The sequence below is a fragment of the Nomascus leucogenys genome, chromosome 4, assembly GCF_006542625.1.
Source record: "Nomascus leucogenys isolate Asia chromosome 4, Asia_NLE_v1, whole genome shotgun sequence".
NCBI classification, from domain to species: Eukaryota; Metazoa; Chordata; class Mammalia; order Primates; family Hylobatidae; genus Nomascus; species Nomascus leucogenys.
This window is the reverse complement of record NC_044384.1, coordinates 145718323-145743663: the sequence shown is the minus strand read 5'-3', so window position 1 is coordinate 145743663 and position 25341 is coordinate 145718323. Positions and strand designations below refer to the sequence as shown.

General features: G+C 38.4%; 1 protein-coding gene across 1 annotated transcript in view; it reads right to left on the bottom strand.

Moving 5' to 3' along the window:
- CSMD1 (CUB and Sushi multiple domains 1) overlaps positions 1-25341 on the bottom strand; it is a 2090842-nt gene that overhangs the window by 1720630 nt on the left and 344871 nt on the right. Inside the window, exon 2 of the mRNA XM_003271406.4 lies at positions 10697-10913. Coding sequence (XP_003271454.2) covers positions 10697-10913 — 217 coding nt within the window. The remainder of the gene's footprint in view (positions 1-10696; positions 10914-25341) is intronic.

Here is a 25341-nt window from a genome sequence, read left to right as displayed (position 1 = left end):
TAAAATGGGCAAGATGGGGGAAAGAAGAAAAAGTAAACCTTAAACAGAAAAAAATCAATCACTCAGCTTCCAGCTTGATCATCCACATAAAGCTCATTTAAAAACGTGAAAAATCTGGGAAATCTATTTATAGCTGTTTATTGCATATTAATATAGATGGTTTCCCACTAAGCTATTTCAACAAACTACTTCTGCGGATTTGATACCTGAAGAAAAAGGAATAGAAGTCAATTAATAATCTTACTGATTTTTGTGTTTTTTTAATATTTATTTTTATTATACTTTAAGTTCTAGGGTATATGTGCACAATGTGCAGGTTTCTTACATATGTGACCATGTGCCATGTTCGTGTGCTGCACCCATTAAGTCATCGTTTATATTAGATATATCTCCTAATGCTATCCTCCCCCGTCCCCCCACCCCACAACAGGCCCTGGTGTGTGATGTTCCCCTTCCTGTGTCCATGTGTTCTCACTGTTCAATTCCCACCTATGAGTGAGAACACGCGCTGTTTGGTTTTTTGTCCTTGCGATAGTTTGCTGGAAACCATCAATCTGAGTAATCTTACTGATTTTTGACACTTTCTTTTCTCAGAAACCAGGGATTAAATAATTATTTCATTTCCTTTTCAAAGATAATGCAAAACAATTACTAAAGTGATTTCTTCATGAAATTTGACTATGTCTACTACTGTGGAAAACTCACTTCCTTCCTGATACGATGCCCAATGTCACCTCCCATTCCTGGTCACTCCAGCTGCTCCAGCATGCCCCAGCCTCTGCTGGCTGCCTCTGCCCCACAAAAAAAAATGACAGTCACTCCCCTCAGCCAGTTGCAGCATACCTCTTTAAGCTTGGGCCTCTGAATAGAAAAATAATGTAGGTAGACATAGGAATAGTATAGGAATAGTAGAGACAATTCTAGATCCTGCTATAAATCAAAGGTTTTCACCCTTGGCATTTCTGACACTGTATGGCAGACACTTCTTTGTCATTTGAGACATCCTGTGTACTGCAGGACGTTGATCAGCATCTCTGGATTATACCTGTCAGATTCTAACAGCAACTGTCTCCCCGCTGTGACAATAAAAAAAAATGTCTCTAGATATTGCCAATGTGCCCTGGGACATAAAATCACCCCCAGTGGAGAAAGGCTGACAGAAGAATATACATATACATATATACCATATATATATTTCTACGTGTGTGTGTGTGTTTGTGTGTGTGTGTGTGTGTATACATACACAGTACCAATTTTCAACTGAATGATTTTTAAAAATTTTCTTGCAGGTTTTTAAAATTTTCTTATAGTTCTGAAAGTGCATCTTCTAAATTAAGGAAACTAATTCTTGGTCGTTCATACCTATTGTAACTATTTTAACTTGTCATTTGCCTTTTGAGTGTTAAGTTTTAGGAAGCCCAATTTTTCACTCATTCATATATATATATATATATATACTTATATGTGTGTGTACATAAATATACACAGTATCAATATATACACACACATAAAAGTATCCACACACACATAGAGAGACATAGCATAGGAATAAAAATAGATATAATTCAGCATAAGAATTTGAAGGACAGGAAACACACACAGGAAAAAGAAAATGTAAAAAAAAAAAATGTTCTCCTCACACGTGGCCTGCCAGGGACACTAAAATGGCCAACTTTTTCTGGATTAAGGCAGTATTTTTACCTTGGTTAAAATTACACTGGCTGATGGGAAGTGCTCTATGAGCCCTCAGGTGAGTTAGATACCCCTCTATGAGACTCCCATAGCCCCTACTGAAATCAGGACAACATGTTAAAACTATATCTAGATCAGGAATCTCTGAGCTCCCACCATCATCTAGAAATTCATTGATGGTGTTTTATTATGAGTTATTACACATCTTTTATTAAAAGAGAATAAAACCTTAGAAGAAATTGGACACTCTGATACTGTTTATTCTTAAATGAAAAATATATGTGAGAGATCTTGTCAGATCTGCAAATAAAACCTCATTGTTTTAAATGGTAATTTGTATTGTAGAGATACTATAATTTACTTAACTAGCGATAGTTATTGATAGTCTACATTTATATACTTAGACATGCTTGAATTTTCAAACATTATCAAAATGAAACAAAAAGAATTCCTTTACATATATTTTGTCATATTTGAATGTACATTTGTGGAATACATTCTTAGCTAGAATTTCTCAATGAAAAAGTTTGTACTTTATTTTGAGAAAAATTTCAAGATGTCTATACAAAAATGTTGCAGCAATTTAATATCCTACCAAGAAGACACGAAAACGTATTTTCAATACCCTCAAAAACTCTGTTACTAAAATGTTAAGGTGTGCCCTTTCAGAATGGTGAGCTATTACACTGCATTGTTATAACTTGGTTTGAATATACTGACACAAATGTATCGTATTTGGACTCCTTATGTACATTTCACCTGCTTTTCAACTGAAGGATTATTTAAAATTTTTTCGTAGCTATAGAACTGCATCTTATAAATTAAGAAAAACAATTGTCTTTCATACTATTAGAAATATTTTAACTGAATTTGTCGCTTGCCTTTTGAATGTTAAGTTTTAGGAAGTCCAATTTTTCAATCCGTTTTATATATGATTTCTAAATATGTGTTCTGCCTAGAAAGACACTCAGACAATATTTTAACATTTTTATTTTCCATATTAATATTTACACTGGTGATCTGACATATTTATTTTGCTACAAACAGCAAAGACTAGATTTACTATTTTATAAAATAGTGTCAACACTCAGATTTTCATGACCAAATAAGAAAATATCTCTGTCTGCTAATAGTGGCATACTGCAAACTATGTGGCTGTCTGCTTGTTCTTCTGTTCCCTTAGTGTAAATCTGAATGCTTTTCCTTAGTCTTTAACTTTATAAGAGAAATATCCCAGGAAGCTCCTTCTCTCTAGCCAAAGTAATATTCCAATACTTTTTCACACACCTGTATTTATGAATGCCTAAAAGACTTCTCTGCCCGTATTAGTATGGTTTTGCTGCTTTAAAAAAAGAAGCCAAGATATGGAAGGGAACCATCCATTTTTAGCTACCATGAAACACACCACCACAGCATGAGGAGGCAGTGGTCAGAATTCACATGCCTGTGAAAACTTCCTCAGAGTATTGCAAACATAATTATTATCTCTCTTGCATGTTTTCTTATTTTATCACTAGAATTTCTAATTACTAGTCATGTTATCCTTTTTCTTAAATAAGAGCATAGCACACGCACATGCACACACACACACACACAGACACACTCACATTTGTTGTCAACTAAGTCTGCAAATTAATATCACTTAGGGAAGGACAGAATTAGGTATATCCATGATTAGACCCCAATCTCACCCTTCAATCTCCGAATTAATTGGTCTTCTCCTTCTCTCTAGACAACAGCAAATAGTCAAAAACAAAACAAAACAAAACAAAAACAAAAAAAACTCAAACTTAATCAATAGTGATTGAGCTTACCTAGGGGTCACTAATTTAAAGCATATGTTTACAAGGGCAATTTGAAAAATACATTGAGGAAAATTATATTTTATTTCATCATCCTAAAATCTGTAGGTAGAATAGTGACAAAATCACATAATTATGGCAACATTATAGGTTTATCTGAGCGGATCGAACACCTCTGCTGTCCACCTCTGGTGCCCTCACTAAGGTACAATAACCTGTTGAACCAGGTTTCTAAGAATTAATGGGTTTCTGTGATCTGTCATCTGTGCTCCAGCTAAGAAATAACCTCTATGTGACAAGCTGTCCCACTGCAACTTCCCTGGAACTATCCAGGCCCTGGTTCTGGGATCCTCCCTCAAGCTGTGCTGGTCGTATTTGCTGGTCACTGTCTCAGTCCTGACTGCACGGCTGCCCCAGTGCCATGGATAAGATGTCAAGACATGTGCGGTGTTCATATGAGGCTGGTGTCCCTATAAAAGTTTGACAGGGGCAGGCCGGGCGCGGTGGCTCACGCCTGTAATCCCAGCAGTTTGGGAGGCCGAGGCGGGCGGATCACGAGGTCAGGAGATCAAGACCACGGTGAAACCCCCTCTCTACTAAAAATACAAAAATTTAGCCGGGCGTGGTGGCGGGCGCCTGTAGTCCCAGCTACTCGGGATTCTGAGGCAGGAGAATGGCGTGAACCCGGGAGGCGGAGCTTGCAGTGAGCCGAGATCGCACCACTGCACTCCAGCATGGGAGACAGAGCGAGACTCAGTCTCAAAAAAAAAAAAAAAAAAAAAAAAAAAAAGTTTGACAGGGGCTTCATCCTGTGATTATCAGAGTCTTAACCAGACGTTAGTCACCAGCCAAGCTAAAAATAAAATGAAGGCCAGGTGCGGTGCCTCACGCCTGTAATCCCAGCACTTTGGGAGGCCGAGGCAGGTGGATCACGAGGTCAGGAGTTCGAGACCAGCCTAGCCAAGAGGGTGAAACCCCGTCTCTATTAAAAAATACAAAAATTAGCCGGGAGTGATGGCATGTGCCTGTAGTCCCAGCTACTTGGGAAGCTGAGGCAGGAGAATCGCTGGAACCTGGGAGGCAGAGGTTGCAATGATCTGAGATTCTGCCACCACACTCCAGCCTGGGTGACAGAGCGAGACTCAGTCTCAAAAAAATAAATAAATAAAATGATACCTTGTTTTTTTTGTTTTGCTTTTTTATCAGTCCATTGATCTGTGAATGGCTCCCTTAGGACCTTGTAGCAACTATGGAGACAGAAAAGCAGAACGTAGGCCATGCTAGGTCTCTAGTCTAACATGATCCTGAGGTAATTGAGACCCTTTCTTTACACCTTATACGTCCCTAAGTTCTAAATATCACCAGATATATTTCATGTTTGGTAGGTTTTGTCATGGTGTGTAACCTAACTATCCACAATAAAATTGTTTTTAAAAATATTTAATGCATTCAAAAGCATTATTACAGTTTAAGAAAATTGGAAAACATATTCTATTTTAACAATACTTATTCATGATTTTCTGATTTTAATGGCCCTATCAAATTCACCTCTAACCTCTTCATTATCAGCATTGCAGAAAATTAGGGGTAATCTTGCTAAAGTTAGAAAGAGCGAGAACTCGAGATAAATGCCAAAGCTATTTCTTTAGGCCTTGTATTTTACAATAATCATGAAATAATATATCCTGATTTTCTATATTGAGTGGTAAAATCTCCCTTCATAGATTCGCCTTTATTCACTTTCTGACTTTCTAAGGAGTTTCTCTTAGACCTTTGATATAATAATTGTATCACAGTTGGAAATTGATGTCAACCTCAATTATTTTCTGATTTGGGACAAGTAAATAAAACTTCAAATTTAGAAAACATGTACCAATTATCAGTCACCACATGGGATGGATGACTCACGTTCATTTAGGAGAGAGTTATATTAAGTCACGTTGGGTTCTGTGCACAGTGGCAGTGATGAGTTGCCCTGGATCGGGAATACTGTAATTCAAAATTGCTCCACGAACACTTATTGATGATTTGAAAGTCAAGATATCTTCCAGCACTTTGGGAGACCGACACGGGTAGATCACCTGAGGTCAGAAGTTCTAGACCAGTCTGGCCAACATGGTGAAACCCCGTCTCTACTAAAAATAGAAAAAATTAGCCAGATGTGTTGGTGCGTGCCTGTAATCCCAGCTACTCAGGAGGCTGAGACAGGAGAATCGCTTTAACCCGTGAGGCAGAGGTTGCAGTGAGCCAAGATCGCACCATTGCACTCCAGCCTGGGTGACAAGAGCCAAACTCCATCTTGGGGGCGGGGGCTGGGGGGGCGGGAGGGAATGTCGAGACATCGGTAATCACAGGAGAAGACACACTCAGGGCACATTTCTTGGCCTCAGAGGATTATGTTCTATTAGACATCTGAATGTACAAAGATATACAAGCCCAAGCCCCAGTGGGAGGTAACTTCAGGGCAGGTGTGAGTTCAAAGGAACACAAGCTTCCAAGTGTAGTCGGTGGCCAGTGTTACAGGAGTTCATGCACACACAGAAAACGTATGTGGGCTGTTGTTTGGAATGCCTAGGGAAGATTTCCTGAAATGAATATAACGTGCATTGGGTTTTGAAAGATGCATGCTATTCAGACCCGTAGAGGGAGAGGCTGGGAATAAGAGGGCGTTATTCTCTAGCAAGGTCAGGTCAAGGAGTAACCCATAGATCTGTGCAACTGAACAAGGAAACTTTTCAGGGGACAAACGGGAGGGACTGAAGGCCAGAATGCAGTTTGGAGTCCGATCATCGATTTTTTTGAATTTCAGGGTCATGGGTACTAGAACTGTTTATGTTGCCAGAGATAGAAGCCAGGGCTAGGACGGCAGCAGATGTGTCAGTGTTCCCGAGAGGGGAGCCTGGGGCAGGAAAGGATCATGCATTGGTCTACCTGGAAGCTCACGACAGCCTGTGCCAGGACAGGAGCCTTTGTAGGAACATTTACTATGAGGATCAAAACAGGTTGTGGTTAATGGAAAGATGTTTTTTTTTGTTTGTTTGCTTTTTTTTTTCTTTCTTTTTTTTTGACGGAGTCTCCCTCTGTCGCCCAGGCTGGAGTGCAGTGGTGCAATCTCGGCTCACTGCAAGCTCCGCCGCCCGGGTTCACGCCATTCTCCTGCCTCAGCTTCCCAAGTAGCTGGGACTACAGGCGCCCGCCACCACGCCCAGCTAATTTTTTGTAATTTTAGTAGAGACGGGGTTTCACCGTGTTAGCCAGGGTGGCCTCGATCTCCTGACCTCGTGATCCTCCCGCCTTGACCTCCCAAAGTGCTGGGATTAAATGCGTGAGCCACCGTGCTAGGCCTACTTGTGTTTTCTTTTTTGTTTTGTTTGAGATGAAGGCTACCCCTGTCACGAGGCTGGAGTGCAGTGGCATGATCTGTGCTCAGTGCAACCTCTGCTTCCCAGGTTCAAGTGATTCTCCTGCCTCAGCCTCCCGAGTAGCTAGACTTACAGATGCCTGCACCGTGTCCAGCTAAATCTTTTGTATTTTTAGTAGAGACAGGGTTTCACCCTATTGCCCAGGCTGGTCTCCAACTCCTGACCTCAGGTGATCCACCCGCCTTAGCCTCTCAAAGTGCTGGCATTACAGGCATGAGCCAGTTCAGAGATGTTAAAAAATAAGCATATTTGCATTTGCTGACTACATGGTTGGACCCTTGGTGGAGACTCAGAAGCAAGAGGAAGTGCAGAGTCAATAAAGTTCCACTGTTTAAAACAGCAACCACCTGACAGCTCATAAAAACAACGGAGAGCTGCTTTAATTCTAAATAACGCAAACATCAGATTTTTCGTTCTGAATTTTGAGTCCAAATTTCTTCCTTGTGCTTACCAAGAGAGGTCTCATTTCAGCTCTCAATATCCACATCATTAAAATTTAATTTATTGATGGGGCACAAATCATATACGTTTTGTTGGTGTGTTTGTACTAAAGAAATAATCCAAGATGCTAATATAAATGGTATATTAATTTCTTAACTCTAAATATTTTACATATATATATAAAACTATATTTCTGACTAAAGTTCCAGTTACAGTGTAAGCATCAATAATTCTAAACTACATATTCTGTTTTGCCAGTTGGGAATTAAATCTGCCTCTTTAGTTTATTTAGGAAAAAAATATTACAGTGGTGGTGTGAAAGAAATTTCTTGATACTAAAAATGCTCAAGTCGTTTAACAGAACAACTCTTTTTGTATTTTACTTAATGCACATTTTAAACTTCTAAAAATAGCTGTAGTGCAATAAAACAACAACACACCAAGACAACTCTAAGTAATAACTTTTGTGACATCTCAGTTGATCAGCAGCTCCTACATCACTCCTCCCACGAAAGTATCCTTCATTTGAATTCTAGAGCTGCCTTAAGTGTTGCTAGTTAATTGCGTTTGAGAAGTAAATAACTGTTTCAAGGTATAATGGGAAACGAATAGCATTAGAGTGCTCCGTTTCCCGATTAATTAGAATTTGCTACTATTTATAACTACTTTTCCCATCAACTCATCCTGAATGTTGAAAGAGAAAACACCTCCCCATGTGTTTTCCGCAGCAACATTCCCATTCCAATTTCACATCTCTATTTATTTCACATTTTGTAATAGTAGAGACCCATAACACTCAGTAATCATTGGGTGTTTTTCCAATTTGTATTACAGTACTCTAAACGGTTTCCAAAGACATCACCCTGCACCCCTCGAACGTCTCCTCAAAATGGCATTCTACATATGCGGATAGGAGGAAGAAATATAAAATGGAATATCAAGATGAAAGCAACATCCTAACTCTAAGGACCAGAAACAAGCAGAAATATGGCATATATTTCTTTATTTCAAACAAAAAATGTCGCTAACTGAGTGATTCATATGAACCCAAGTAGTCTCTTTCTTATCAACCTCCCTGGCTTCCTCTACCAAGCATAACTCAGCAAGTGAAAGAAAAAAAGATAGTGTTGTACATATAACTCACCAATAAAGCTCTCTGAGGCACAGATATCAATTTAAGTACTGTTCACTGAAACTCCAAAATGAAATATGTTTCTAATTGTTCTAACTTAATATTTCCACTGTTGATCCTGTTATAATATTGAAGATGGTAAGAATGTTGTTTTATATTTATTAACATAAAATGATCACAATATTACCATAAGAGATAATACATTATTGAAAGACATACCTGTCAGTCAAATTAATATTAAGACAGGTTTTCTATATGTGAAAGAACTAGAGTAAATAAAAATATTGAGAGAAAGAAAATGGAAATATTTTTAAGAGTGCATACTTTTAGCAAGCATTTTTTAATGGAAAGGTAAAGTCAGAATTTTAATGTGGAGTCACACACATTGGCATTTGAATAACATGGATTATCTAATTCTTTTTTCTATAACTCTGCAGTTTTTATTACAATTATACTATACTACTATACCCTAGTAGCATGAATAATTGAGAATAAAAACGTAACAAATATTTAAATAGCATAAATTATTTAAGAAAGCCCACATCAAATTAGCAAGTATTGTATATGTAGATACTTTGTTCAAATACTCACATGTAAGATCGTAAATCTAATAAAAGGAGACAGGAAAGCTTACCTAACTGTTTCAGAAAAGAGACGGCCATTCTACAATGTATGAAAGGTAAAAATGCTTCTAAAAACAGATAACAGATATTGTAGATGACTCAGAAAAAAACTAAGTATTTGAAAATGGGTGAAAAAAATGCAAATAAAATATATTTGAAAATATATTAACGAATATATTTTATATTTAATGTATTAGTTATGTAGTATATATTGACATATTATAAACTAGATGTACACACAAAATTGTGTTTTGTGTACAGATTTTTTCTCATCCCATAAACTAATAAATGAAGCATATGATTTTGTGGGTATTACTGTTGGCATTAACATCAGTAATCTATGTAAGTTCATCAATTTTGTTAAGAAAATCTGATATCTTTGGAAGGGATATTCCTTCTACCTTTGCCAAATTGAAAACAAAAAGTAGATACAGTTGTACAGGTATAATTTTTTCTTGTTGACAATTGAGAAAATATAATTTAAAATCATCCCAGGAAATGTTTTGCTTTCTTCATTGTTAAAACTATAGATCAAAAGAGAAAACCAATTATGAATCGATTGTACCATTATTTTCTAAACCACAAGTTCTCCCAAGAATGCAATAGTCCTGAATGTTCTTACCTCACCCACCTCCTATGTTCTTTCACTGAATATATTCTCTGACAACATAAGGGTTCATTTTGTTCTGATTAGCTGAATTGTACTCAAGCATTTATCTTTGTTCTTTTTCTCTCAAACTCACAGTTGCTTAAAAACAATGGTGTATTACAATTTTATTTAAATTACCTTGACAACTCTGTTTCACAGATCTTGAACAATCTGATATCTATAAACGAAGTCAGTGATAACTTTCAATAAAAAGTTAAATTTTTAAGTATAGAAATAGTATGCACAATTTGCCACAAGTTGATAGTCTTCAAGTTTTCTGTATAGTAACTGTATTTTTCTTTTCTGAAAATGAGAGGTGAAGCCAGCTGGACTTCCTGCACTGAGTGGGGACTTGGAGAACTTTTCTGTCTCATAAGAGGATTGTAAAATGCACCAATCAGCACTCTGTAAAACACACCAATCAGTGCTCTGTAAAATGCACCAATCAGCGCTCTGTAAAATGCACCAATCAGCACTCTGTAAAACACACCAATCAGCGCTCTGTAAAATGCACCAATCAGTGCTCTATAAAACACACCAATCAGCAGGATCCTAAAAGTAGCCAGTCACAAGGAGGATTGAAAAAAGGGCATTCTGATAGGACAGAAATGGAACATGGGAGGGGACAAATAAGGGCATAAAAGCAGCCCAACGGGCTGGGCTCCCGTTTCGTGCTGTGGAAACTTTATTCTTTTGCTGTTTGCAATAAACCTTGCTACGGCTGACTCTTTGCTTCTCTGCCATCTTTAAGAGCTGGAAAACTCACCCCAAAGGTCTGTGGCTTCATTCTTGAAGTCAGCAAGGCCATGAACCCACCGGAAGGAACCAACTCCGGACACAATAATACAATTTAAATATTAATTTCAACTAGATTTCAGAATCTGCGTATTCAAACAGTGCTAACGAAACTATAATATAAAAAGTTGACAGCTTACCTCACTTTTAAATTCCCTTGTTGAGGCTGTCCATCGTAAACTGATAAAATATCAAAATCTTCTTCAAGAGCAAAGGTGTGGAAGGACAACTGTATCCTGTTGCGCTCGCCCGTGATGATGATCCAGGTGCAGTTGGCATAGTTCGGATACCCGTGAGGAAACCCTGGGCTCTCGATGGTGCCATTGGGACCCTGGACTAAGCCTCCACAGTTTTGACCTGGAATAGAAAACACACACAAAAAAAGCATATTACTCTGGCCATCTTTAATCTGTGACTTAAAAAATTTCTAAACACTTTCATCAATTTTTGTAACATTTTATAATTCTTGCCCAAATATTGAAGGATAAATTGTAAGTGTTCTGCAGTGCTGAAAGATAGAGAACAACAACAAATTAAAAGGAAAGAAAATATGCAACATTTGATAACCCATATTAAAAGTTTAGGGCAATTCTTTTTCCTGTAATTTTTAAATACAGCCTCATCAATATCAAATTTCAATTCATGGGGAACATATTTGGTGCCAACTAGTGGCATGCTTAAAGCACTCGACCCTAAATTCTTTGTTGCTAGAAACTAAGTTGCAGAAAAATGAACATTATAAAACTATATATATACACACCTGTTCACATAGCCACGTCACGGCAATATGTGGTAATAAGAATAGTTAGAAAAAAACATGGTGAATATGCCAGTGATTGATCTGTGCCTGTACTGGCAAATGTCTTACTGGGCAGAAGAATAACACACGCGTAAAGGAAGCTTATCAAGTTGAAAATAAAAGGCATAAAACAAGGTAAGTTAAATGACGCTCAAATGAAAGAGCAGCTCAGCAAAATGAGGACTGCAACAACATCCTTCCTATTGATGTCTACCCGTTCACACAGGCAGGACTTAGGAGGTGGAGGAGAAAGGAAAGTGCACCACAAAATCAAGGGACCAATTAAAGAAAAGGCTCGGAGTTCCAATGAGCAATAAGTGATTTAGCCGTCCCTAAGCAGGACTGCAGGACATCGCACGTTTTACTCAGCCCTCACATAAGAACCTCCCTTTGGCAGGTGGAATTGGGATTATCCTGAGGGTTTAGGATTGACATGACAATGGGAAACGATGAGGGCTGAAGGGCAACTGAGTGCCACAAAGCCACCTTCAAGCTACTGTGCAGAGTCTGAGGAACTGATTTCATTCTGCCTCTGCCTCCGAAGATTTTGTGTTACTGATTCTAACAGAGCACTTCTCAGGCGATTCCCAGACTCCTGGAGTAGTTCCAAAGAACAGAACCCTTGAGTAAATTGCAGGCCCCAGGCTTCCTGGGAGAACCAAGTGCTGAAAGAACAGCTCTGGGAGATTAGTAACAGCTGCACACCTGACCCACCTATTCTATTTTTTTTTACCACTAGACAAACCGAAATGCCTGCCCTCTCAACCTCACCACTGCATTTCATTTCTGCTACTCCTGATCTTCATCCACCTACTTTGCACAGTGATTCCCTACTTGCCTGTTTCAGCCCTTCCCCTTCCCACGTTACTTCCCACATACAAGCTTTCCGTGCCATGCTCATTTGGTCCCTGTGGTTGTTAATTTTTTTGTTGTTGTTTGTTCTGTTCGGTTACCTGTAACAGTCTGCCCGTGATGGCCAGGCCTGGGCCAATCCAACGGAAGCAAGGGGAGCAAAAGCTGAGAACGGGGCAGACAGATCGTTGGAAGTGTGTTATGAGCATAGTCTGCTCACGTAGCCTGTAACTATTGCTGTCCTGTAATGGAACAGGATAACCCTCTCAGACCCTTCCAGCATTTCGTTTGTCTGAGGTTAGTTGTCAAGTAGCTCACAAAAAATGTCTATGTTTCTCACCTTCTTAATACGCCCATTTCCCACTAATGTGCTTTAAATGTATATAAATGTTTTGACACTAAAAATATTGAGAAAGTTTTGAAGGGACCTGGGTGTATTCAGATCGTGGCCTGTAGTGTAAGTATTTGAATACAAGTATTATCTCGGCTTTTATTGTTAAAGTACAAACAGAAAATTATTTTCAACTGCATTTTATACTTAAAAAGTATTTTACAACAGTAGACCTCAGTGAGCTCAAATCGTTCACAGTAATATTATCAAATGCTTCTAGGAGCTGGCTAAACCTTAATAAAAAGATTTAATGAAAGGGATTTATGAGTTTAAAACCAGAGAACTAATAAGAAGCCCATTTTCCACTAAATTTAAGTCTAACAATAACACTATAACAAGTAAATATTAAAGCTGTGGGTTTTGAAAGGTCTTTAAAGAAAATAGCTTTTCTGCTTTACGAGTAATTCTTGCCTAACAGTAAATCAAAAAAAGTGAAGACTTGATTATAAACTGGAAAAAAGAAAAATCAGTTCAACAGAAAAACGTCAACTGGAAAGTAGTTACTATTATAGACTCATTAGGTTGAATCAGATTAACAGATATTAAGATTTCCTCAAAGAATAACATTTAGGCTGCATTTAGGGTACCAATCACTACAGCGCATCTTGCTGAATGAGTCACATTTGATCCATTCATTGACATTCCATAGCCCCGGTTAGAAATTTTGGGAACTACTCAAAGGTTCTTAGCAGAGTGAATATCACCCTTGGCTGTACAGTGTAAACAACCAAGAAGTTTTTAAAGTACCCATGCCTAAGATAGAATCGGATGTATTTGGTCTGCAGCTTAATACTGCATCTTATTATAAAGCCACAGTAATTAAGGCAGTGTTTGATTGGTGTAAGCCTAGATAAATAGCCAGTGGAACAGAATAGAAAGCCAAACACCCACAGACATATAGAATCTAGATTTAAAGCTAATATGGTACTCCTCTTTTCTCTTGGATCTTAGACTCTAATGGGCCCTTGCCTGCTATAGAATAGGCCCAAATATTCTATACATGTTTTCTTTTTAAACGATGTACACCTAAGCTTGATGTAAATGATGTCCTTAAGTACAGCTTCAAACAAGTGGATTAATTTAATTGAATATTTTTAATGGGTAAACTTTTAAATGCTACAAACAATCATATTTCAGCATGTTGTTTAACGTGAATCCCTTGTAAGTACCTGTGTAATTTGTATTTCCTCAGGGCAATAAAATAACCTGCAGTTTCTGTGACAATTGTAATGTTTTAGTTAAAATTAAGTTGTTATTTTACAGGGATTGAAACCTTAATTATTGCTAAAAAAAAAAAAAAAAAGTCTAATGGTCTTCTTCCTCCATAAACTGATACTGGAAGTCACCTTGAAATAAAATATCAATATCAATGGCAATATCCATGGTAAAAAAAAGAAGTATATATGTATGTGTATATTTTTCCCAGTGATATTGAAGTTTGATTTCAATTTCATATATATATATGAACACACTTTGTGATGTATAATTTGGTATGCATGCAATTACACATATACCAAAATAGACATCTGTAATTGCATGGATATGAAAATACACATCACAGAGAAACACACATGCAACATGTGCATAGAGATGTTTTGGCTGCTATAATTCAAACAAACTTCCAAGAGAAAACCTGAACACATGCCATAATTTTAAGCAACTGGAATCTATATCATCTGGCACTGAAATAATAACATACGAAACATCTGGCGCCTATCTAAAGTAATCAGCAGAATGTTAGATATAGAAGAATCAAAGAGTTAATTTTTTTGCAGATTTCTACTCCTTAGATAAGTCCTTAATATCACAACCTTAAATACACAGAGTTAACTTCAGTCATTTTTAAATTCTGTCTCGTACTGTTGGACTGAGGTTTTGTTTTCAAACGACATTTTCACATATAATCTTTGTTAGCCATCTAAGTAACCACACATCATGATTTTACAAGGATGGAAGAACAAGCGAAAATGAAGTAAGTTGTCCAAAGTCTTCGGAGAATGAATCAAGGTCTTCTCACACCAAAGCCTAGAAGCGTCCCACCAAACCCAGTCACATCTCCACGAACAAACACAGCAGATAACCCAGTACATTACAGACCTCGTCTGTGATCAAATCATAACATATATCACAATCAATGCCTTAGATTACAAAATAAAATGGTGAGTAAATACAGACATTTGGAAACTCTAGATATGTAGGGACTCTAACCTCTGCCCTTCTTTAAAACTAATCAATGCCCATTGAAGGAAAAAAAGTGAAAGTATTAAGTAGCATTTAGAAACATAAACATCACCCATAGTGTGATTACCGAAGATAATTATTGGTAACATTTTGCTGAACACTTTTCTAATCTACACTTAATATTCCCATACTACCTGGCATGCAAGATGTGAAGTTTGGATTTGTATTAAATACTTGCAAGTCCTGCAGGAACCAGTAAGAACTGACATAGGAAATGTCTTGCTTTGGGGGTGACCTGGTCGGCCTGTAGGTGCTACTCTCTATCCTGTGAAGGTCCAGGTCTGCAAGATGGGCAATTGCTCGGCAAGGAGCCTACAGGACGACTTGCCCTGGGCCCCAGAGAGCCATGGAGTTGATGGTTGCTTAGACAGCAGTGCCCCTCTTGGAGGCCGGAAAACGCATTCCAGTAAAGGCAGGGCTTACTGTGTCCTAGAACAATTTTCTACTTTGAAAGCCTGTCTCAGAAGCACACAGCTTAGAAAAAGTCCCTGTGCCCTCATCATTTCTGAGATGAACTAACCCCTCCACTCTGAACGCCCCCCACAGTCGGTTGGCTCCTCTCCTGGGCTCCTGCTCTGTAATTTGTGCTGCTGTATAGCAGTGGCACATACTTCTCCCAGAAGAAGGTAGCAGCTGAGATGATTCGTCTGTGATCCAAACTGATTCACTGTGAGCATTTGAGGAGTGAAGGTATCATAAACAAACACCTTCCTAGATTCTACACCTGGATGAAACCGCACTGTTTCTCTCAATCCTGGGCAGAGTGGCCATTCTCAGAAAGTAGTAGAGGTGGACATAATATTTAAAAACTGGTGTGCCAAATGTGTTGTACTACCTCATTTAATTCGTGCACAGCTTTTGAAGTGGGGTGTGGCTTAGCCTTTGCTTTGCTAGCTGGGAAAATAATTACTTGGATAATGTTTATGATGAGGGAATGGTGTTGCTATTCAAAACCTCTGTCTGGGAGCAAATGTTTGGCCATCAGAGATATTTTGACATGTAATTGGGTTTAGGGACTTAGAAAGATGTGGACTCTAGTGTTCCATATGTGGAGATAGCCGTGCAGGGAAATGATACTCTACAGCAAATTCTACAAACAAGGAAACGAGTCATTTGACAAATGATGGACAGAGCTGCGGACGAACAGTCTGGAGATGAAAAGACTTGGGAATGTATAATTGTCTCCAACTCTGGGGCCTGATATCATTTGAAAGAGTATATAGATTTGTGTGTAAATAGAGTCCAGGCAGAAGCTATATTCTCATTTGAACAGTATGTCTCATTGGAGGTAAACATCAAAAACAGCCTTTGTGGTTTTTATCCTGTTTGCAACAAGCCCAGATCACCACACTGGCTCCTTTTTAAAACAACATCATTGCTGGAAAAATAAACCTTACATGTTTATTACACTCAGAGACAGTGTCGACCCTTTTACTATATCCATTTTGTGAAAATGACAATTTATGGTTTTCATGTCTATATAAATTACTGTGTAAATGAGAATTTGATTACTTTCTGACAGGCAGATCTTTGACCTCCAAAGCATCTTTCATTTTTGACATTTTTGTGGTCAAATGACATTGTACACCTGTTGGCTTTTCTGCAAGACTAAACATTGCCTTACTCCTACTGGATGTAGCTATCATGCAACTCTCAAGTAAAAAATATAAAAAAAATAAAATAAAATAATATAAAATAAAATGGTCCATTGTGACCTTCAATGAACTTTTTCTTTAAGAGCTGAGGAGTGTGACAGACTTCTAAGTGGCTCTGGAATTTGAAAAAGTGAGAGGCCTCTGATTTCGATGAAAGAAGGAGAAGTTTCCCTGATCAGATAAGCGCTCTTTGAAACGGTAAACAAATCAAATATTCATTAAATTCTGCATTGTCTTCTACAGTTTCGTGGGTTATTCCAGGATCTGCATTATGGGGAAAATAATTAATTGTGGAAGGACCACGACTTAAAGTGCCCTTCTGGGGACTTCGATTAAGGGTTTTCAAAATTCAAGTCTTCAGGCATTTTGCAGGAACACCATGCCCTGCAGGAAGCTTTGAAAGCGTGATGATTCTCAGAGCACCCGGAGCGACTGACATCAGCCACGCTCACTCAGGGCCTTAGGGTACTTGGGTGGGTTTTAATCCCAAACACTTATGGGACATTACTCACTACATGAGCAAAGAAGAAAAGTAAAAAAGCCAGAGGCAGCTTGCCTGAAAGAGAGCCAACGAATCGCTTTCTCACTGTGGAATCTTTGCCCATGAGCAAGGCCTTGAAGGGAGCTCTTACAGTGAAAATGAACCAGGAGTACCCGGTTTCTATCGCTCCAAAAGGAAAAGGGAGGTTTTCACTGGTGTAACTTCTTTCCCTTCCTTGAACACACCACGCTTGTTCCCATCCCAGGCCCTTTGCACATGTGCGTCCAGCTGCCTGAAATGAGCTTTGCCCAAATTTTTTCATCTAAGCTTTGCCCAGATTTTTTCATTGAGACCTCATGCAGGTCTCAATACAGTATAGTCCTTCCAGACACTCACATCTCAATCAGCAACACCCTTCCAACATTACATGCTACCCTTCGCCCCCCCTCCCTTTTTGAGACAGAGTCTCTCTCTGTCGCCAGGCTAGAGTGCAGTGGCGCTACCTTAGCTCACTGCAACCTCCACCTCCCAGGTTCAAGCAATCCTCCCGCCTCACCCTCCAGAATAGCTGGGATTACAGGCATGCACTACCACACCTGACTAATATTTGTATTTTTAGTAGAGACAGGGTTTCACCATGTTGGCCAGGCTGGTCACAAACTTCTGACCTCAGGTGACGGGGTCACCTCAGCCTCCCAAAGTACTGGGATTACAGCTGTGAGCCACCATGCCTGGCTCCTAAACTATTTTATTCCCTTATAGCATTTACAACTTTGTGAACATATCCTATTTAATTGCTTACTCATTGATGACCTGTTTCTATACTAAAATGTAAACCTTCCAAGAGTGAAGATAATGATTGGCTTGTTTATATGCCCATTTCAAGAATACTGGCTGCTACTTGACATTCAATTATCAAAGCCTGTGGGTGAGCTTGGGTGCATGTGTGGGAGGTAGAGGTGGTGGGACAAATTATATCTATGTGCGCACTCATAGGGAAGCAAGGAAAGCAGCGGTACTTGAAAGAATTATAAATCTATATTCTGGTTAGTGATTACTTAAAACATTAGGATGCAGGTGATATTTTAATTCTCAAAGCAGAGTTGCTATTGTCTCAATCCTGTTCAGCAGCCTGATTGGCAGAGGCTCCTTAGACTAAATATTCCCTGCTTTATGGGAAGCTAATTTTTCCCCTACATGCTGTTCCTATGGACATCGGCATCTCTGCTCTTTCCTTCTAGACAGGGGTCATCATTCCGGGCAAGGCAAGGCTGCCATGAGTTAGAACTGGAACCTCATGGATATGATGTCAATGTTGTTCCCTTTGCTATTGCCCCCAGGGGAGGCAGCTTTAGTTAACTCCAGCACTATAACATTTTCACCTACTGAGAAACTGTTCCATTAATGGTAATAAAGTCATTCAACGTCTACCCACTCTGAAAAGACAAATTGCCAAGACAGCAGGCATAGTGCATGGGCAAAAAAAAAAAACAAAACAAAACTGGGCTTCGGATCAAACAAATCTAAAATGTGATTAATTTCCAGCATGGAGCATTAAGCATTGAACGTGTTGCCTCACGGATGTGAGCCCCAGTTTCCACAGGTGCGGGGTGAGGAGGTTGCCCATTGCAAAGTAATTGTAGACTGGCGAAAAGGCATGTTGAAGGTAGGAAGCAGGGGTAGACACAGGAAAGAAAAAAGATGATTATTGTCATTTTTACAAAGGAATATTTAGCTAGAGGGCCTCCTAATTGCAAGAGAATTTTATGTGAAAGATAATGAGTGGGATTTGCCCTGTGCCTGCCTTTATCCTGTTGTCCTTTAGATTCTAGGACACATTATTTTTCACAGGGAGCCTTCATGGCACCCCATGCTTGCATGTGCTCCTCCGCTCACAACATTTTACTTAAAATATGAGGATTTCAAGGCCATGTAACATGACTTCAGAGATTCTGAGTGATACAGTCGGTTATATTGCTAAGCCAATCAAATCAAAACAAAACAACAAGCACTGTTTTATTCATGATTCCCAGATCTCACATCAATGTTTTGGAAATAAACGATTTTTTTGCCTGAAACAGGTGGCAATCTAAACCTGAGTCTTTGCTTCAGAGACTTCGAGTTTGTATTTCAATAATGCAAGTTATTCTGAAGTCAATGCCACTCTTCTATGGAAACACACCACACATTGCCAGTGGAGAAAATTCTCTTCCTCTATACATGGTAGAACTAATCTTTTTATTATATTTGTTTTTTTCTTAGAACTAATAATTAGTTGTATGTCAGATATTTATTTATCTCTTAATGAAACTCCCAGTGATGACACATCATCTTGGGTCAGTAGGATTGAGTTGTTCCCTACATTTGCTTTAAAAAATGAGGAAACAACAGGTGCTGACGAGGATGTGGAGAAATAGGAACACTTTTACACTGTTGGTGGGACTGTAAACTAGTTCACCCATTGTGGAAGTCAGTGTGGCGATTCCTCAGGGATCTAGAACTAGAAATACCATTTGACCCAGCCATCCCATTACTGGGTATATACCCAAAGGATTATAAATCATGCTGCTATAAAGACACATGCACACGTTTGTTCATTGCAGCACTATTCACAACAGCAAAGAGTTGGAACCAACCCAAATGTCCAACAACGATAGACTGGATTAAGCAAATGTGGCACATATACACCATGGAATACTATGAAGCCATAAAAAATGATGAGTTCATGTCCTTTGTAGGGACATGGATGAAGCTTGAATCCATTATTCTCAGCAAACTATCACAAGGACAAAAAACCAAACACCGCATGTTCTCACTCATAGGTGGGAATTGAACAGTGTAAACACATGGACACAGGAAGGGGAACATCACACACTGGGGATTGTTGTGGGGTGGGGACAGGGGGGGAGGGATAGCACTAGGACATATATCTAACGCTAAATGACGAGTTAATGGGTGCAGAACACCAACATGGCACATGTATACATATGTAACAAACCTGCACGTTGTGCACATGTACCCTAAAACTTAAACTATAATTTAAAAAAAAAAAGAAATCATGCTAAGTATTACTCTTGCTTTAATATGGGAGAAGCCAGAAGATCCAGTGTCTCTAGGTTGTGGCAGTAAATGAATGTAGTAAAATGTTTCCGTAAGTAGTGCATTTAAAATCTGAGATGTTAATTGATGTGGTTTAATTGGGATACTATAGGATTGATTCAGCATTACTCACTAAAAAAGGTATAAAACTACCAGTTGCCTCATTCCTGGGTGTTTGGATATACAAATTATTTTTGTGTAGATATACGAGTGCCATAGTTCTGTCTTTCCTCAACAATGGAGAATGATTTCTGGATCAAGAAGGCATATTTTAAAGTTCTAATACTATGCTCTATTTTAATGCTTAGTAGAGTTTACCTCCAAAGAGAAATTGAAATGTTAAAAAGTCATACTAAAACCCCTAGATCTATGATTTTACCTGAAGCTTGAAGCTAATACAAGCTCCCTGAGAGGACAGACAGTAAAGAAGAATATAATGAGAGATTTTTATTATGAAATTTATACACATATGGAGACCTGAATCATGACAAATTATGATTCAGCATTACTCACTAAAAAAGGTATAAAACTACCAGTTCCCTGATTCATGGGTGTTCAGATATACAAATTCTTTCTGTGTAGATATAAGAGTGACACAGTTGTCTTTCCTTAACAATGAAGAATGATTTCTGGGTCAACAAGGCATATTTAAAAATTGTAATACTATGCTCTATTTTAATGCTTAGTAGAGTTTACCTCCAAAGAGAAGTCGAAATGTTAAAAAGTCATACTAAAACCCCTAGATCTATGATTATACCTGAAGCTTGAAGCTAATACAAGCTCCCTGAGAGGACAGACAGTAAAGAAGAATATAATGAGAGATTTTTGTTATGAAATTTATACACATATGGAGACCTGAATCATGACAAATTATGATTCAGCATTACTCACTAAAAAAGGTATAAAACTACCAGTTCCCTGATTCCTGGGTGTTCAGATATACAAATTCTTTCTGTGTAGATATAAGAGTGCCACAGTTGTCTTTCCTTAACAATTGAAGAATCATTTCGGCGTCAACAAGGCATATTTAAAAATTGTAATACTATGCTCTATTTTAATGCTTAGTAGAGTTTACCTCCAAAGAGAAGTCGAAATGTTAAAAAGTCATACTAAAACCCCTAGATCTATGATTATACCTGAAGCTTGAAGCTAATACAAGCCGTCTGAGAGGACAGACAGTAAAGAATAATATAATGAGGGTTTTTGGTTATGAAAATTATACAGATATGGAGACCTGAATTATAACAAATTATGAGCAGATTTTTTAACCTCATCAAAATTGGTAAACACATTTTTATAATGAGATATAAGTGTCCAACACATTTTCTCTCTCCCGGGGTATGGACCCAGTCATAGACTAAAAGCCAAGGTGCCAACATGGCCCTCCTCTAGTCCATCCAAAGTGAGGCCAAGACGGCAGCAAAGCCAATTCTTAAGGGGTGTTTTATCAGTTTAATATGAAGTAATTGATCTCCAGCAAGCAAATTTAAATGTATAAACATCACAAACGGGTTCATATCCATCTCTTTGGACAAATAGGCCACTAGGCCATAGGTAACTTCCAGAGTGTTTCTGGTGCCAGTTTGCTGTTTCTTTAATTTCTTCTAAAAAAAATCCAGGATACACGTGCAGAAACTGCAGCTTTGTTACAGAGGTATACACGTCCATGTTGGTTTGTTACATAGATTCGCGTGTGCCATGGTGGTCTGTTACATAGGTATGCGTGTGCCACGCTAGTTTGTTACATAGGTATGCATGTGCCATGGTTGTCTGCTCCACCTATTGACCCATCCTGTAAGTTCCCTCCCCTCACCCCCCACCCCGCAACAGGCCCTGGTGTGTGTTTTTCCCCTCTCTGTATCCATGTGTTCTCATTGTTCAACTCCCACTTGTAAGTGAGAATGTGTGGTGTTTGGTTTTCTATTCCTGTGTTAGTTTGCTGAGGATGAAGCTTCCAGCTTCATCCATGTCCCTACAAAGGACATGATCTCATTCCTTTTTTACGGCTGCATAGTACTCCATGGTGTATACATACTGGATTTTCTTTTTCCAGACTATCACCGATGGGCATTTGGGTTGGTTCCAAGTCTTTGCTATTGAAAATAGTACTGCAGTAAACATACATGTGCATGTGTCTTTATAGTAGAATGATTTATATTCCTTTGGGTATACACCCAGTAATGGGATTGCTGGTCAAATGGTATTACTGGTTCTAGATCCTTGAGGAATCACTATATGTCTTCCTCAGTTGTTGTACTAATTTCCATTCCCACCAACAGTGGAAAAGTGTTTCTAATTCTCCACAGCCTCACAAGCATTTATTGTTTTCTTACTTTTTAATAATTCCCATTCTGACTGTCATGAGATGGCATCTCACTGTGGTTTTGATTTGCATTTCTCTAATTATCAGTGATGTTGAGCTTTCTTTCCTATGTTTGTTGGTCACATAAATGTCTTCTTTTGAGAAGTGTCTGTTCAGATCCTTTGCCCACTTTTTGATGGGGTTGTTTTTTCTTGGTAATTTCTTGTAGTTTGTTGTTTATCTTGTTCCTACTACCCTACCTGTGAGTCACTTCGGACATAATGACACGATCCACATTCTCTGTGATCTACAAGATTGTCTGTCATGAAGTGGCCCCTAATGGTGCCTCAGCCATGAGTCTTGGGGCTCAGGCCACGCCACAAGGGCATGAGATAGGTCTTCCTCACACACACACACACCACGCATGCATGTACACACACACACACACACACACACACACGCCTTTCTCCCTCTCTTAGGGAAATGATGTTATAACTTATATTTGGGTTCAGTGTCTATCTGCACATAAATGTGATTTTTTGCACAGTGGCTGCATGGATAAAATCATGGGGCATATCACCATTTACATTGCTCATTTCACAGACAACCATGTTTCATCTTTTAGGGGATTTTTGACATTTACAATTGTGCTTTTCCTAAGCGTCTTTGTGAATTTAGGAAGAGAATTTGTGGGGATGAGGGCTACTCCATTATGTTGGAGTTGAGACGTCAGATGCTGGCTGAGGCCACTCCACCTCTTGTCCGGTAAATGTGTGTTAATAGTTGGTCAGGAGGTATGTACACCCACCACAGTAACAACATCACAAGGGATAACAGTGTGCTGCTGCATATACCTACATCAATTTCAGTCTGCAATGAATCCAGCACTTCCTTCGTACTACTGTCTAGTATCCTAGAGCCCTAGAGTAGTGCCCTCCATAAACATACCTACACTTCAGTTATATATTCTCTTTGGCCAAGAAACTCTTCTTGTAAGCTTCAATTGGTATATTTGCCAAGGTGCTCGAATTAAGTGAGTCATCATTGATGCACCTGTCATTATTTGATCTAATCTTCTCAAGAAGATAGTAATGCTCTACACTGGCAGCCATGAAGGCAGACACATTTATTATAATCTACTGACTGCTACATTCCAAGTGCCAAGCACAGTGCCCAGTGCACAGTAAACATTTGGTCTACGGAAGCAAGGGAGCTGGAGTGACTGTTGTACCTATAAGGGATCTTATTCCTACCTACAGTAATGACTGTGAATATTGATAGAATACCTATTATAAGACAAAGAGTTTCCATATTTTAATCATCACGAATGATCTTGAAAGATAGGCATTATCATTCCTATTTCACTGATGAGAAAAACTAAAGACTTTCAGTGATTTTTCCAAAGCCACATATGCAAAGCAAACAAACGAGGGGTGTAAACCCACATTTGCAGGACTTCCACCCCCGTGCTCATGATATCCTGACACAATTTAGAAATGATATAGTATTTTTTCTGTCATTTTCTGAAAAGAATGTGTCTACAAATTCCACTACAAAAGCAAAGGCCAATTTTTGAATTTTTAGAATTCTTCTGCTCCTCTTTATAAGAAGCCATGAAACTACGTTAATTTGAAAAAAAATTAATTGTTTTTTGTGTGTCTGAGCCGAAGGCTAAATTCTGTTTCTCTGTCTCTATTTGTGTGGGCATTTCAGAAAGTAATAATGATGTTTATCTACACAGTTTTATTTCATAAGTAACTATTCTGACCTGATAGTACTATATGAGTTATGCCTTTAACGAATAAAAGAGGTTTGGGATTTCAATAATATTTGCAGGCATATGATTGGGGGCACCATGTGTTGATGCACAGGTTGTGCACTGCACAACTCCACAGAGTGTCATTCACACTGATGACACAGCTGCCTTGAACATAAGATTGTTGAGAACTTGATTGATATTAGAATTTCTCACGTCTGGGATGAGATAGCTTTACGTGTGAATATGAAGAAGACACCAAATAGTCATAAAAATAACGATGAAAACAAAAGCTCCCTTAATGGATTTGCCGCTGTGATTGATCTTCAGCTAAATTTCTACATCCAGTTTTACGGCCTTTCCACTTTTAACTTGCTCCTAAGCTGTGGGCAAGAAACCAAAGCCCTGGCTTCTGCCTCTTATTTTAGCTTGGTTTTGTGATGTTTCCGAAGAAACAATGCATGATATTGAAATTCCATGGAGGATTCAGATTTGCTGTACAAAGTATTTTGGCAAAAAGAAAGTGACAGTCTTTCAAGTCTGTGGTCTTCAGTTTTTTTAAAAAAAAGATGCAGCTTGTAGTTGATTCTGTGTGTGATTTTATTTTACTGATTTCTAATTAGAGATTTGACAGCAGAAAATGTATATTTTTTTTTACTATTTAAGCATGGTTATTCAGTTTCATCTAGATTCTATTCTTCTTTATTTTACCTAAGTTTTGCTTCCAAGGTTGTAGAGTAGAAAGGAGAAAAATAGCTTGTTGCCTAGATGAAGTATGTGAAAAGAAGTGTTGATCTATTTGGCAGGATAATACTGATCTTATTTGCCTTGCTTTAACCATTACAAATGAACCAGAAGCTTGTACTCATAAGTTAAATATTTATAACAAGAAGAAATATGGACTTAAAGACAAGGGACCATTTGCAATGTTCACTGATTAAAGCTGTACAAAGGATCAAAACTTTTAGATCTAGAGCAGATGTCTTAGGAAATATAACATGATGCCAAGCAAATGGCAGCAAAAAGCTGAGGCTAAAATGCGTACAATAGTTTCAACTGAGAAAAAAAATCAAATTATTGTACCAAATTCCCTAATATCAGATGTCTATAAACTTAAGAAGATCAAACACCTGGCGAAAAGCAAGAGGACCATTTTATAAATAATAAAAAGCATTTGTTTAATGATCAAATGTTAAAGATTTGGTATTT